We start from the raw sequence: 16,450 nt of genomic DNA on the forward strand, positions 1-16,450 counted from the left end.
CCCGCCCCAGCCTCCATCCCTGCCTTGCCTCACCTCAGGGAGGAGCTGCTGCCTGCCCCAGTGAGGCTCCACTGGTTCTGGGACACTGCTCTTCTCCCCAGCCCTGATGCCACGTGCCTCCTCACTCCCCAAGGCAATGCAGGGGAGCAGAGCAGTGTCCCGGAGCTGGCAGAGCCTCACTCAGGGCAGGCAGCAGCTCCTCCCTGAGGTGAGGCAAGGCAGGGATGGAGGCTGGGGCGGGGGGCTAGCACAGGCTCTGCCGGTTCTGGGGAAGTGCTCCACTCCCAGGCCCTGATGCGCAGAAGCGGAGCACTTCCCTGGAGCCAGTGAAGCCTGTGCCAGCCCCCTGCCCCAGCCTCTCCTTGAAAAGGCTGTGCACGGCCATACCTCTAGTTATGCGCGGCCGTACACGAGTGCATCTTAGAGGGAACCTTGCCCAGGACCCTGCCCTCTAGCCCTTCTCCCCAAACCCCTCACTCTGGGCTTGGGGCAGGTACATTGTTTATAGTTTGTATATTGTATTGTACTATTGCATACAGTTTCCCCTTGTATACAGTTTTCCCACTTGTAAGCGGGATTTTTATTGTTGGTGGGTGGGGATAGTGGTAGAGGGGCTCTGTTTGTTGAGGGGGGAGAGCGCGGAGGGATGGGGGTGGGTGTTGTGCAGATAAGTTTTTTTGTTTCACCCGTGTGTGTCGTGAGAGTGGGGTAGGGAGTGGGCAGAGGGTATATGGGCAGTGGGGTAGGTGGGCTGGAGCGGGAAGTGCAGGAGGAGGGGGTTGGGCAGGGCTTCCCATAGGCAGTGCCCTGGCCCCCACTGATGGGTGTGCAGCTGTCCTGGGCCTTGGGCGGGAGGGCCTGCTGGGGCCAACAGCTTAATGTGCATTAAATTTAGTTGCATTTAAATGCATATGTAGGTGAGCCCTATATGTATATAATGGGACAGATTCTCAACTGGGGTGAATTAGCACAACGTTAGTATAACTATGTCAATTTGTACCATTTGAGTATCTGGATCTATAATTTTAACCTTCAATAAATTCGCCAAATATATCAATCATTTGTCACAGTGAATGAGATCTCTAGTTCTGCCAGTAGGCCCTGTCCTGTAGTCCTTTAACAGATGGCCCCCTCCCCATCCTCTTTTACAACAGTAGAAATACAGCCTGTGTCATGACCTCAGGATCAGGCCCATTCTAGGAGATTAAGCTCTTCCACATTTCAGGCATCTCTATAGCAGGCCACTGACTCCTGCTGATACACAGTTTTAAGTCCACAGAGACCATATGATTACTTCAGCCTTTAATGGTGCCCTCTGAGGCTGTTAATTATTCTTTACTACCTGCTAATTGTTTTTCCTGGACATCCAGCCTCCCAATCTCTCCTTCAAAATCACATTTTGCCAAGAGCAGCAGAACCAACACTCTGGTACAGGGAACAAAACAAAACATTTCTATGTGCCAAGAATTGCTACAAATTTGCAACCTGAGGCTGGGATTCACACACACCTTTTCCATTGGCCCTATGTACTCAGTAGGGCTGTGCGAAATTTCACTGTCCATTTCGTTTTGACAGCGTTTCAACTCATTTCGAGGTCAAAACAGCAAAATCGAAATGAAATAAAGGGATTCAAAACAGCCTCAAAACAAAACGAAGCTAGTCAAAACCTTTTGAAAGTCAAAATGTTTCAACCATAGCGCCAGGGATGGGAAGTTAGCCCAGCCAGGCTGACCCCCGGCCCTGGCCAATCTAGCGAAACACTGAAACAGTCAAAACAGCCTCACTGTTTCGATGAAGCAAAACAGAACGGCCATTTCAAATCAAAATGAATTTCGATACGAAACGCTGTTCTGTCAAACCCTCAAAACTCAAGGCAAAATGGAACAGTGCCATTTCGCACAGTCCTAGTACTCAGTTATGTGCTACAAAAAACAATGTGGCTAAGTACAGACAGTCAAAAAGCCCGAGGCTGAATCAATTCAATCTTCACAGGTTTACTCTAAGCTGCATAGATTGAACTGCTAAACAAGTGAACAGACATTCACTTTTGATTCTGGAAATGCAGCCACATGACTGAAGAAAACCAGACCAGAAGGCTGGAGGGTGCTAGAGCACACCTCCCTGCTCAGCCAGAGCAGACAGCTTGGGCCAAAGCTAGCCTGCCCACCCTGTTGAAGGGGGGCAGTGGGTGCAAATCATCATGGGATGCTGGGGGATTGTGAGTTAACTTGAATCTGGAGGGGATCTGGGGCAGAAGTTCAGTAAACTAATTTAATCAAACCAGTTATGTCTGATACTACATCCATCCAGGTTTATCTTAAATCAGTTTTGGCCATTTTGAAAGCAGTTTATATGCACTGAACTTCTCTTGTGTTACAGATTTGAACTGTTTCTGATCAGTTATACCAATTTGTGTGTCATTTCTGTCCCCGGCCTACGTGTTCTTAATTTGATTGGCTAATTTGGGTTAAAACAGCAGTGAAGACAAAGGCAACTTATGTTTAACTTTGGCTAGCAAAGCTTGATTTCAATTCCAGGTTCCCTAATAGGCCAGAACTCAACCTCCAAACCCAAGTTGAAACCTGAACTGCCTTGCCTTCACTGCTACTTCAAGTTAAATTAGCCAACCATATCTGAGGAATGCACTTGTGTGTGTCAAGTTGGACCACAGACTGATCTAGGCAAGCAGACATTGCTTGCTTTGAAAAACAGCGACATAAGGAGGTCCTAGAGACTGGAACCATCCCATGGTATCACATTGCAGGGAACACCACATCCCCATGTTAATAGATTAAGGACAGAAGAGAAGGAGGAGCAGACCAAAGAAAAAGAGGACGGCTCTTACTTGCAGTCATGTTTTTCAATTTCAAAGTGAGGGTTGAAGTTGAGGATAATCTTCTGGTTCGATTCTGGGGCATAAATGACCCACTCGCAGTTCTGGTGGGAGGGGTAATCTTGTGGGTATCCAGGTGAGGTGATGTAACCAGCATCTTTGGAATTCAAACGACCCCCACACGATTGAACTATAAAAACAAACAAGAGAACAAGTGGCTAAAATTGGTTATGAACATCATACGCCTTACAGCTGACTCCTCTATGTCTTCCCCAGTGGTTTTCTGATAAAGAATATTTTACAGGCCTTTTACAGCAGACCAGTCCTGTACAAAGCTAATCTCTGGACATTTCCAGTGAAGGTGATTATCATATACAGGACCCTCAATACACATACCACATTATACACAGAACAGGAAAGAGACATAAGGGCTCTTGCCAACACATTACAGAGGTATGAAAAAAGAGGCATGGGGATATCAGATTATATGGAGCTGCCTTTAATGCCTCCTTCCTACAGGCTCCTTCACATACTGTTCTGCAGCACTCATGCATAGATACATCAAGGGCACCCCCAGGCATTACTGGATTAAAATTCACAATATTCCTGTAGAATATTGAAAATTCATCATCCAAATTTGACAGGTAAAAAAACGGAGGCACAGAAGGGTTAAACAACTTGCCTAAACCCAGACAGGAAGTCTGTGGCAGAGCTGGGAACAGATCCCAGATCTCCTGACGCGCCATCCCGTGCTTAAACCACAAGACAGTCCTGCCTCTCTGTCTGCCAACCCTCTTCCCAATACCTCCCTTCTGAGTTTTGTCTCTCTCTCCTCCTGGAGTGCTTCAAGCCAACTGAGCTGTTGGAATTACAGGCTACAATAATCAACAATGGTGGTTTTGTGGTGCTGGGCCACAAATGGCCTGGTAACAATTAGATGCTGAGCAGAAGAAGCACTTTCAGTCTTGGGGTATAACAGGCCCTGGAGGGTGATTTCATCTTCAAAAAAACATTTAATCTCATGAATGCTGCAGATCTGATTTATTATTTCATTACTCGCTAGAAGGAAAGTCTGAATCAGAGTCCATTGATAACATATGAAGAACCTCAACAAAGTCCCTCTCTCCGATATACATCCACATACTACATTTCTGGATTTCCTCACCCTTCACCCCTACGAAATGGCCACCACTGCCACCAATAGGTACTACAACTACCTCTAGCAGATGACAGTGTGCCATAGCTGTGAAATAGTGCCACTGAACTAATAAAGTCAAGCAGCTACGCAAAATTGTGATGATTCACCAAATGTGAGCACTATTAATATATTTAAGAGGCAAGTGCTGGGCTGTTGCTCTTTGGTAACCTGATCCTTGGTTTAGAGATAGGCTTTTTTGTCTTCTAGGCTAGACTAGGAGCAGGAGAAAATAAAGTTGCCACATTAAAAACACAAGTACCTGGACACAGTGGAGCTATAAATGACTATAAACAGCCCAGTCCAGGAAAGTGCTCAACACCCTCCATTGCTACTGAAGCCATATTCAAGGAATTTACAACACAGCACTGACAAGGCAAGATGTTTGTCAGCAAAGGATGAAATTCCTTAGGGCCAGAAACACTTTGTCTGGAGAAGATTTTAATTTAAGAGCTACAGTGCACCAGGAGGAAAGCAGGAAAGAGCAGGACAAAGGGGAATAAAGGAAATGCCTCTGAGATTTTGCTCCTCTAACCCTGTCATGCTTCAGTATCACCATCTGCATGAAACAGCATGGTCTTGTGAATTATATATTACTGCTCAGCAGTCACCCAACAAGACACTATCTTCTTTGCTACAGGTGCAGTTCAGCCATCCCCCATCCAGAGCGTGTTATTGTGTCCACCTTCTCTATCTTACATGGGCTTATCAAGAGTTCAAATGGGGGAGAAAAAGAGAGGGCAGGCATGCTACTCTACGTTGATTCAACAAGCCAGGCTTTCAGCAGTGTTGCTTCCCTTACTTCCAACTCAGATGTGCTAATCTGTGTTAGATCACAAAACAGAGCCAGTCCTCCTCCTCCTTCTCTTCTAATAGGGATGCACAATCTTGTACTTACTGACAAAGCACAGGGGGGAGCCTGATCTCTAGCACAGATGAACAATTATAGTGATCTTTACACAAAGGCAGAGATAACAGAGATAATTAGTCCATCACAAATGAACCCGCTTCTGAAAGTTACCCCTTTCTCTTTCTTCAGGAAACCAAATTTCATTTCTCTGGATGCTCTTCAGACATTACATACCACAAGACATACAGTACAACTCAGCCCCCGCACAGGTTTGCCAACACTGTGTTTAGCCTGTGTGACTGCAAATGTAGGTTTATCCCTTGAAAAGGCTTTAAGGCCAACATCTTCAGAGGACAAATTGGCCTAGCTTTGCTGAGATCATTGGAACTATTGTGCCTCGCACCACCTGAAGATCTGGCCTTAAAGAACATGGATCACCAGCTGTCCCGTATGCTGTCACAGCCATACATTCAACTTGCCCAGTTCCTGGGTTTCTGAGAATTGTGAGGCTAGATTCCTTATCTGGGATGATTTGGAAAAACTTCTGTGACCCATGTGCTACCTCCTGCCCTGCAAGCTCCCTGCAAAAAGAAAAAGCATGTGCCATGCACGTTCACTGCAGGGAACAATAGCGACAGGAAGCCTCCTCACAGGAGGTGAGTTTGGGCTGCTCCACAAGAGAGTAATTACTTCCTCTGCAACACAGAACTATTTTTGTCTCTTCCTAATTTTTCTTGTTCAAAACCTCATTCCTTCTTAAAAATAACTTTCTCCTCATGTCTCCGATGAGAGCTCTGTGACTTTCCCTTTTTCTAAAAAAAACCCCCTCCATAATAACACTAATCCTAAAGAAATCATGACAAAAACGTTTAAGAGCTGAGAACGCATAAAAACATCTGGTTTTGTTCCATAGGGAGTGCTTGCTCAACACGCAAACATTTACAAACACACATTCTTGCACAAATCTATTTTCCCCTCTTTCCGAAGCACAGGAACTCACACGTGTCTATGTGGATTTCAGACAGGAGAGGGAGGGAAGGAGACATACACGTGCAAGAGAGATTTCACGTACTTGTTGACATCGTCATACAAATAGATGTGTAATTCACACTTCAGTCATGTACACACTTTCACACCCTCTCATAAAAAGTTCACACATCATTTGCACACGTGTACTCCTGAAACAAAGATAAATATTCAAGCTGCAGACTATTTTTCTTGGAAAGGGTGAAGTCTTGAAGCAATGAAAATACAGTCAATCCTTCCACACCTCATCATCCTCTATCTCCTGCTCTCCAGATTTTTCACATATGCTTACCCACTCAACTGATACCAGCTTCACAAACCAAGTCCCATAGGACCCTAGCACCCTTACTTGTATTGCATACTATGAATACTCCATTGTATATTGATGCCAATTTATTGTGAAGTCAATAAAAGTACCAGAATCTGGCCCATCTTTGTATTTTCTTGTTAAATAAACCCAGGTGCAGAAATCTAGTGCCACACCAATTTTAAGTTTACACATTCATGCAAGCCAACTGTAGGATAGACAATGTAGGCATGATCACAGGCCTGATTCTAATCTCAATTTAAGAGACAAAATGCAACGGGTGTTTGGAATAAATAAACAGATGATAGTTCCACTGCATTTCTCAGCCTCATGGATACTATGTGGATAACATCTCACTGTACCTCTGTAACAAAGTGTCAGGATAAATCACCCCCTTGCACTTGCAGGGCCAGATTCTGTCCCAGCATTCATCCCTTCATTGCCAAATAAACAAGGTTGCCCAAGAGTACAGTTTGTGGCAGCAACTTGTCCATACTCAGCATTTAGATGCTGTGGTGGCCAGTACTGTATAATAAGTAAATGGGGACCACACTAAAGTGATGGAGTGACACTAATTCTGAATGTCTCTTTTGTGGTCTTGTACTGGGGCCAGTTCATTTGCTAATGCCTAAATGTATATGCCACAAAAATATCCACTGTCAGAACCAGCACTCCTTGTTGACTACAATATGATTTGCCTCAATAGAGATGCCATTGAGTTGAAGCACTGAATTTCTTTGAAAGCCAAGGCATGGTTTACACACAGTTGCAACAGTTGAAATAGCAGTATATTTTCAAAACAATTTAGTTAAATTTGCACAAAAGGCTGTGTGGATGCTCATATTTCTGTCTAAGCCAGACTTGTTTCCATTTAGTTTAACTCAATTAGGAGCAGGCTTATATTCAACAAAATAGGGCACTTTTGGCATGAATAACAGAGTCCACTCAAACTGGTTTAACTAAATTGCAGCCAATTTGTGCATGGACAGAGGATAAGGCACCCATTCAGCCCTGGAGTTTATCAGGAGTGCAGTACATGGGTTGGGCAGCATAACGGAAGCAAGCCAAGCCATGTGTTGGAAGTTATATGCATTCAGTTTTTAATGCATTCTGGCAGGTTGTGTCAGCCCTAAATACACTTAATAAAATGAAAATGAAATTTCAAAATATTAGCCAGGTCTGAAGGGTGCACAATACTTTCCACTGCTTTACACATTAAATGCAGGACTTGGAAATAGAGCTCCTGATGGAACACACCTGTTCTGGAACCGGAGGTCCTGGGTACTGCCAGGTGGAGGGGAGCTGGATGGACCATACCTACTCTGCTAGGTCACCAGGAAGCCTTGCTCTTTCCCGCCCCTGAAAGTCCTTGTACAGCAGGCATGCTCCACTGCAATGAGCAGGAGGTGCTGGGAGTGCCTGTTCTCTTGGACATCATTCTCTTTCAGAGTTGCAGGAAAGTGAGGTCATTCCAGTCTTACCTCACACTGTTTCCCCCTCCACACTGTGAACCCCTAGAAAGGAAGTTACAGCAGAGACCAACAGGAAGTCCCTAAAAGTACAGCTCTCTGAGGTGTTCTGTCAGGGCAAGGTTGGGAAAGTAAGGTCAGAGGCACAGTGTGAAGGTAAGCACTGCACAAAAAGCCTCAGCCTGCTGAAAGTGTCCCTAGGACTGCAGGATTTTCCTGCAGGCCTGGGAATTATGAGCTGATATTTCCCTTTGCCCAGCATATACATGTGCACAAAACTGCCACTGGAATATTACAGAAGTGAACCACAAGGGATGGTCAGGCCCAGGGAACTTCCCCTTTTTCCTGCTAAGGGGATAAGGGTCCTGAAGTCTTGAACGCTGTGAAATCATGAGGGTGGTAGACAAAGAGAACATTCTCTCACTCCAATTTTCTGCCAATTAAATCCCCACCAGATTTTTGCTTGTATCAAAAGAGGAGGGCTGAGGGTATCATCTGATCTCAGGTGCAAAAAAGACAAAGACTAACTGAGACAGTAACTTAAAAATTATCATTGCTGAAAAGGCACATTTCACAACAATCTCCTCCCTACCCCACCAGTTTGGTGACTTCTGATAAGAAATAGTCAATAATCTTAGGTCACCTTGGTTTGTTGCATTCTCATGCAAAATACACATGAGACAGGAGAACCCACTATTCTCATCCTCATCCAAGAAAGGAGAGAGGTAAAAGCACCAGTCACTTCCTGACATCAGTAGTTTTGTCTGCCTGAAAAGCCTAAGAGCAGCTTGGGTAATTTTCTCTGGAGAGTCATGGCCAGGACTTTGGAACAACTGACAAAGCAACCACCACCAGAAAATCCTGGGCCAGCTTTTGCATTGTGCTAAGAGCCAGGTGAACATAAGCCAAGCAGACACAGATGTGATCAGTGAAGTTTATGTACCTTCCTACCGACTCCCAATGCTTTGATGTAAGGAGCTCCCTGCTACTAGCAAGGAACAGAGAGCCCTATAGCATCCTCTTGCTGCTGTTTTTTGGGAAAGGTTATGTCAGAGTCTTAGGAGTGGGACAGGCAAAGCTCTTTGCAGCCAAATCGGGAGCATCTGTGAAACATCAGGTCTCCCCAAGCATGGAGCTGCCTGCCTCTAACAAAGCATGTATGTCATTCAGCCCAAGGAAAACAAATGAGCTTTATCTGGGTCAGGACTATCACTCAAGTGCTTCTGAGTTAGAAACAAATGAGACCAAAGAGCCAATGTTCCCTGAAATCAGAAAATGGGAGAGAAGATGGGAAAAGTGAGTGGCAAGATCTGCAGCAAAAAGCAAGGAAGAAAAGATGAGAAGATGTGGTTTTTGTTGGCTGTTGAGGCTCCATTCCCTCAAGCCAAATTACTTCCTTTTTTTAAAATACAATGCCCACTGCAGCCTGTTCTTTCCCCCATGGCAGGCTGAGATCTCTGCTCCTTCAAATTCAGCACAAAGAGAGCATTCCCTAATTGCACCTTTCTATCCCAGTACATGTCCATCTGCAGCTCAGGAAAGACCACATTTGACCAGCAGCAGAGTGCCTCTTGAGACTGAAGTCAATGAGACCTCAGAATGCTCAGCACCCCCTCTCCACATTATGATCATAAGTCCATGATTAAATCTTAAGCCCCAATTCAGCAAGATATCCCTGTTCAGAAAAGCACTTAAGGGCCTGCTTAAGTCCCATTGGAGTCTAATGATTTAAGCATTTGCTTAAAGTTACATGTGCTCTGCTGAATTGGGAGCTAGATGAAAAAAAAACCTGTCCTGGTGGATGGATTATTATTAATATTCATCCTACACTGTGCTTTAGAACTCTTTATGTAGTTTTTTATGGGGTCACTCATCACAGTGCTCTCTGAACAACTTAGAACTGGTAAAACATACTAAGCTAAAAACCAGAAGACAAAATCCCCAACACAGAAAGCTTCCAGTCAAGTAAGCCAAAGAAGGATCAAACATCAACTAATTTGAAATTTCTAATTTAAACATCATCCCTTAGTTATTTTTTTCAAGGAAAGCTATCCAGAACAGAGGAAGTTACAAAGTTAAATATATCAGCCTCAGCAAGGGAGGTCATATTAACAGTGGTATCACACTAGCTTGATTTGTGTTGTGGGATAAAGTTTCAAAGGCTTCCTAAACAAATTAACAGATAAACACACACAAACACCATGTTGCACTTAGAGTCATGGGGCACTTTTCCTAAGAGAAAGGGAGTATGCACACACACAAATATTTGAAGATTTTATAAAATGGGAAAGTTCCCCAGGCCCTATGGCACCTCATGCGAGTCCTTCCAAACTGCGCTCAGACTTTAACTACATCTCAGGCTAGAACCACAGCTAAGCTGATTTTTTTAACTAGGATTTTGTTTTATTCAAAGTGACTCCAGCCTGTCACGAGACAGCCTCATAAAAACCTTGTCTGGGCTTAAGCAAAAAAGAAAGGAGCCAATCCATCAGTTTAGGAATGCAGTCGTTTGACCACTTCCTAAGGCAACTGGGAAGGGATGCAATATATTCACTTTATAGTGCTGGACAGCAGTGAACAATGAACTCCTGAAAGCTCAGCAAATGGAACTTTTTGCAGTCAGGTTTTGCGAAAATAAATCATGTTTAAAGAACTTCTTTTTTGGAAAAGAGAGAGAGAGAACCTGGGAGATATCCAATACCTGCTCCTTCCTTGCTACATTAATCCATAAAATGGAAATCTGAAATAGACTATTAGAATCTCATCTCTGAAAATGACAGGGCCAAACCTTCATGTGGTGTAAAATCAGCACAACTACTTTGAAGTCAGTGGAGCTAAACCAGCTAACGTTCTGGCCCATTGACTTCAGTGGAGCTAGATTGATTTACAGCAGCTAAGGCTATAGTCCCTCTGACTTCATGGGAGCTTTGCCAGTTTACACCAGCTGTGACACTGACCCTTCATCTTTAAAAATTCTCATTTCATTAAAAAAAAAAAGAAACCTTGATGAGAAATCTCATCCTGGCTTCACATGGTGCCACCCGCATAACCTTGATGAGATTTCTCATCCTGGCTTCACATGGTGCCACCCGCACTAACCTCATTATTTGTCATCTGATATCATAAACAAATGCAATTCCAATAGGGCAACTGATCTAATAGTGTTAGTTTATATTTATGTCCGCTATTCTTCTGACCTTACTGCAAATGTAATTTTGGAGCCATCCATGATAGGTCTGGAATAACAATTCATGGCTACTCTGGTAATCATCAGAGGAGGGGAAGAGTAGTACAACTTTCAGGTCACTATGAAATGCTTTTGTATTATAACTGCTAGCATCCAAAACTGTACTGTTGTTTTGATAGTAGTATTGACCAGAATATCAAGTTTGCATAGATCTTTTTTAACCTGTTGAGCTTTAGAAAAGAGTAATCATGATCACTATCTACAAACAGGGAAACTGAGGCACAAAGAGAAATTACTTGCAGGTTCAAAACAAAATCAAGAGTAAAACCCATGTCTTCTAAATTGCAGGCCAGCACCTAGCTCACCCAGCCACAGTGTCTCTGTAAAATATTTGATAAACCTCCCCTGCAAAAAGGCTCATCTGGTGATGATGGAAGAAAAACAGGAGACAATTTTAGCTCTGTGAATTAAAGAAGGCTCCGTGCATCCATCTAGGATTTATCTGTAAAGATTTTTCAGCTCTTTTGATGAAAGGAGCTCTCTAAAGCTGTATTTATGATAATAGTGATGAGACTGTACCTCATTCCTCCCATACCTCCTTAATGCCTTTCAGGCACAACTGCCTTAGTTCCTTTTTATCAAACCTTCTTGTTACACCTCTAGACACATCACAGTTCCCTTCCTCCTTTTCAAAAGGCAAGTGACTAAGAGCCCCCAGCTGCCCCTTATCAGAGGATCTTTTGAAATTGTTTGAGCAAGTCACCCAGCACTATACTCTCTGTGATGTTTGGCACTAGGCTGCCCAACAGGCATCTTAGTGGCACACCTAATGTGCACCACCTTGCTGGAGAGGATCCTCTCATAGTTATCTTCCTGCACTCTTCTGGGTTATATTATGAAGGCACAGGAGGAGATAGGATTATTAAGAGCCTTGCTGGGCAGAAGCTATTTTGTTTTTATGATGACTTGCTCTAATTCAACTGCTACTAAACCTTAATACCAGAGCAAAAGTTATTACAGATTCTGAAAAGTGCCTTAAACATACTGCTTCCTGCTGATTAAACATTCACTGACCAGGGAGGGAGGGAGAAAAGGAGGAAAAGTCTGTATGTATGTGCACGCATGTGTGAGCATACATGCATAGCTACTTACATCTCTCTCTCTTTCTCTCTTTAGAAGTATTACAAGCCAATGCTAGTCACTGAGGAATCCCCTAAGAAACATAAGAAACCTGAAAATAAATGACATCAGTAGGGAAACCTATTGAAGTTAGAGTTGGCCAGGGAAAACCAGGCTTTCAAAATACAAACAGTGCTTGAGATCTAGATTCAGGCTCACCACAGTTCAGGGTGTCTGAATAAGTCCTATCAGTTTTGTCTCAAAGGTACAATGGACAAATCAGGATACTTAAAAAAAACCCAACCCAAAACACAAATGGCTGAGGTCCAAGCCCCAGTTCATTTGCACCACTGAGTCTGGAAAGGAGGACAGTGCAGATAAAAGGTTCCAGTGCTGGAACCCATCTCATGTATTAGTCTGTGGGTCTGTAGGGCATTCTGCCTCAGGCTCTGTCTATCACAATCTCTCCACATTACAACTGTATCACTTTCTCCATGCAGCTCTGCAAAGGGGACAGGTCTACAGGGACATCAGGCAGGATTGGGACCCAGTCCAACAAGTCCTAAAATACACAGCCCTTACTTTTGTAAATGTAATAGGATTGTTTGGATGAGTACAAGTCGACAGCACTGGGTCCTTGTTTCTGAGAAGGGAAAAAAACATACTGCTCAGTCCAAACCAATCCCTGGAGTCTGTATTCAGAAAAACTCCTGTTAAAGCCAGTGCTAGTGTTTTAACTGCACATGGATAACGTCTGGCTGAGAAATTGGCCCTTTGAGGTTGCTGTTTGGCTTTGTCTTCAGAGCAGTTGACCCTTTGATTCCAGCTGTGATTAGACCCACGCTACTGTAACCCTAACCACGTGAAACTACACTAGCAACAATCCTGATTTATGCGGTTGTCGCTACCGCAGTTTCACCCAGTGTGTGGACAGGGATTTTGGAAATAACCCGGTTATCTCCTTGCCTGTGTGTATTATAATCAGAAGTGTGTCACAGGGCTGCTGTAGGGTGAGGGTAAGACTGGAGTTGTTCACGCCTCCCCCTGCTCCCTGGTGTGTGCATTCGCTGTCATCTTTCTACCCTTTCTGGATTAGATGACTGTATTCCAGAGACCCCAAGGGGGAAGTGAGTGATGCTTGTGTCTACAACTTCACATCACAATGAGGAAGGGGGTTTCATTGCTCAGTTCTCTCATGCTGCTGCAAATTGCCCCCACTGTCATGGCTAAATGCCTAACTTCTATTTCAGTTTCAGATAGGATTGCAGTTTCCAGCTCCATAAGATTTATTTTTATAGCACAGCTGGTCTGTCAAAGGTCACATAATTTGGCAGCCATCCCAGTGCTTAAAAATTAATTTTTTCTTATTAATACAACTGGGGGTCCCACAAGATAGGAGCCCAGCCTTATCTGAACCTGACAGCTTCCTAAACCTTGTAAAGGATGCTTTCTCCTCCAAGGCTATCTGTGATACAAGGCCACTGTGCCTTGGAACCCAAATGCAATGGAATTCTGTTTGGAAACAAATCCAGTAGCCCAATGGTTTTAACCCTTTTTTCATTTGTGGACCCCTAAAAACTTTTGAATGGAGGTACGGACCCCTTTGAATGTTAAGTGTGGGTATTCACATACTTTTGATTGATCGTAGTCATCTTTTGCAGACTCCTTAGACGTAGTCTATGAAGCCCTAGGAGTCTGTGGACCACAGGTCGAAAGCCCCTGCAATAGGCTATGTGGAATGTCAGACTATTAGAGTTGGAGGGGAGACAACCACTTCCAGCACAGGAAACTAGTTTGCTTTCTGATCTCAGCCCTCTGGGCCAGGCACAACACACCAAAAGCAGAGTAAATGTCACAAGGAGGAAAAGTGGGGAGATGAAGATGGGAAGCGTCTTTGCAGGCCTCCTTGGGGAAAGCATGTCAGCTTCTCACTGCAAACTCCACAAACAGCAACTATTCTGTGCCAGAAAAGTTAGAAAAACAAATACTATCACTGGCATATGGGTTGTAGTCCCTCACTGAGCACATATTGGCCCTTTTTAAACAACGGTCCTGACAACTCCTGATTCTTATACCAAAATAACCCCCCAAAACAAAACAAAGTCCCTTTATTTTCAGGAAGATCCTAGTTCATAGGATTTTAACAAAAAATAGTGAGCATGCAGGTTGGTGGGTGCAAGCAAAAGGATTGTTTTAGACGTCTCTCTTTGTAATAATCAGTTCTACTAGATTACTAAAGTTGTTTCTAAAAATACTAAAACTTTCAGCAAACTATCTGAAAGTCAACACGAGTGAGCATTGCTCAGAGTTGCATAAACATCATCCAAATCACTCTGTACTTGGATCACTCAACGCCATTACTTTCTGACTGGATTATTTCTGCAATAAACTGCAGGAAGATGAAAAACACACTGCCTTGTAGCCTTGGGAGTTATCTTCCAGGGTCTCCCACCCACCCCCCTAAATTGTTATCTTAATGTTTGCATGACTACCTACAAATTGGCAGCTGCATTGTTTATCTCTTACAGTAAAAATATTGCAGGAGGTTTTTTTCTATGTGGATTATCTTATTATTGTCTATTAAAAACATCTCCCCTCTCTACTTACATCCCTGAGGGGAGCTTAAAGAGGGACTTTTATAATAGGGGAAAGCTTTCAAAAATACCAGACTGAAACACAAATCCATCCACCACTGATATGTTTTTCTTATCATATTGGTCAATTACTAAAGTTATTTGTATTCAGAGCAGAGTTTGGCTCCTGTTACAGCTTATCTACACCTATTGGCTTCACTGTATTTGTGATATCGCAACAGTTTCTGATGTCATGAACAAGCATAACACTTTTCCACACATTCACACAGCATTTGATTCCAAATTAGGAGGAGATAAACTCATCCTGAAACAATTAATTTAATTGAACTAGATGGCACCAGGCAAAGGTAAAGAGATACACAGCCTTTTACATCTAGGGACCCAGCTCCTCCAGGAAAGGCGAACACGCAGCACGCTGTAAGCTCACTGCTGCGGCCATTCAGTGCATTACTGAATCAGGACCTAGATTACAGCATGGCTCTCCCAGCTAGTCAAAGCATAGGCTAGTGGAACTACTATGTGAACTCAAGTAGCAACAGCTGGCCCTCAAAATTGTGACCATCTGATGACAAAGGACTCTCAACAAAATTTCCCCTTTTAACCTGTGACAAACCTCTTTGCTCTTAGGTGCCTTGTACTGGCAGATGACCACATGAAGAACCTATTTGTTTTCCTACTTGACTAAAACTCCCCACCCCACAAGCACTGCCAAAGAGAGGCAACACCATTTGGCAACCAAATTTACATAAAGGGTGTTTGCTGGCGATGTTTGCATGTCATTCCTGTAACCCTCCCCCCCCCCCGTTTTTTCCCCATTTTGTAGTTTGAAGTAGCTTTCTGTGCCAGGGGATCACGGGATGCAAGAGCAAGAACATGTAGAAGGGGCCAATGGGTTTCTCCAAGAGCTGTTTTCTTGAAAAAACAAACAAATGCCATTTAATGCAATCAGAGGTGCAGGTTGTAGCAGTTTTGATCTAAGGACAGGCAGACAAGGTTCTTTGGGTGAATTTGATATCTTTTATTAGACCAACTTAAATAGTTGGAAAAATTTTTTTAGCAAACTTTCGGGTTTAAAAACCTTTCATCAGGCTGAGGAAGTCTCTGCAGCTGGCGTGTGCAAACTGCTCCATACCAAAGGTAGGGAAGTGTATGCTTCAGGAGTACTTTTTGGAAGAAATCCTTCCTGACAGGGATGAGTCTAAGCAAGGGGAATGCAGTCAGGAGCAAAACATCCCCACAACACTCCTATCGACTTTGGAGTCAAAAAGGCTCCCAGGAGAGGTCTTAGGAGCTCTCTATCCTGGGAGATCCCCGGCAGAGGGCCCATCTGGCTGGTTGGTGGCCGTTGTGGAAGGAGTTTAAGGGTCTCATGCAAGACACGTACAGTAGGGCAAGGCCTGTTCTTGTTTTGCCTTCTAGGGACTGCTCCAGGGGTAGGGCAAGGACCCTACTACTGCGGCTCTCCCAAACTACAGGGGATGACCTAAAGGGCTGCAGTTCGGGAGCAGAAGGCTCCAGCGCTAGTCTCAGGGCTGCAAAAGGAAGCCGTTCCCTGCCTCTCTGCGCTGCATATTTATTCCTCACCGTCTCGGTCTATTTCCTAAGTGAACAGATGTCCACATCCCCACTGGCACTAATTGGCAGATTACTGACAAAAAAACCCCAAAAAAGCGGGGGAGCAAGGAGGGGGTGGCCGTGGAGCCTACTCTCCCCCACGCCCTCCCTCACAAGCCGCGTGTGGGGCAGCGCGGGAAAGCCCGTGCCGCCCCAGCCTGCCAGGGCTTCGCTTCGCAAAAGCCGAGCACGGGCTTTGCTTCCCAAGCCACCTCGGGCAGCAGCACAAGGAGCGCCGCGCCCGCAGCACGGAGCC

The 16,450-nt window shown here is 44.2% G+C and overlaps 1 protein-coding gene across 10 annotated transcripts in view; it reads right to left on the reverse strand.

Annotated features, from left to right (window-relative positions):
* The window catches only part of NRP2 (neuropilin 2), a 126,750-nt gene that overhangs the window by 108,813 nt on the left and 1,487 nt on the right, over positions 1 to 16,450 (reverse strand). For all 10 annotated transcript variants that reach the window (XM_025211048.1, XM_006029547.2, XM_025211046.1 and 7 more), the window contains exon 2: positions 2,846 to 3,023. In XM_025211048.1, coding sequence (XP_025066833.1) covers positions 2,846 to 3,023 — 178 coding nt within the window. The remainder of the gene's footprint in view (positions 1 to 2,845; positions 3,024 to 16,450) is intronic.

The sequence above is a fragment of the Alligator sinensis genome, unplaced genomic scaffold, assembly GCF_000455745.1.
Source record: "Alligator sinensis unplaced genomic scaffold, ASM45574v1 scaffold372_1, whole genome shotgun sequence".
NCBI classification, from domain to species: domain Eukaryota; kingdom Metazoa; phylum Chordata; order Crocodylia; family Alligatoridae; genus Alligator; species Alligator sinensis.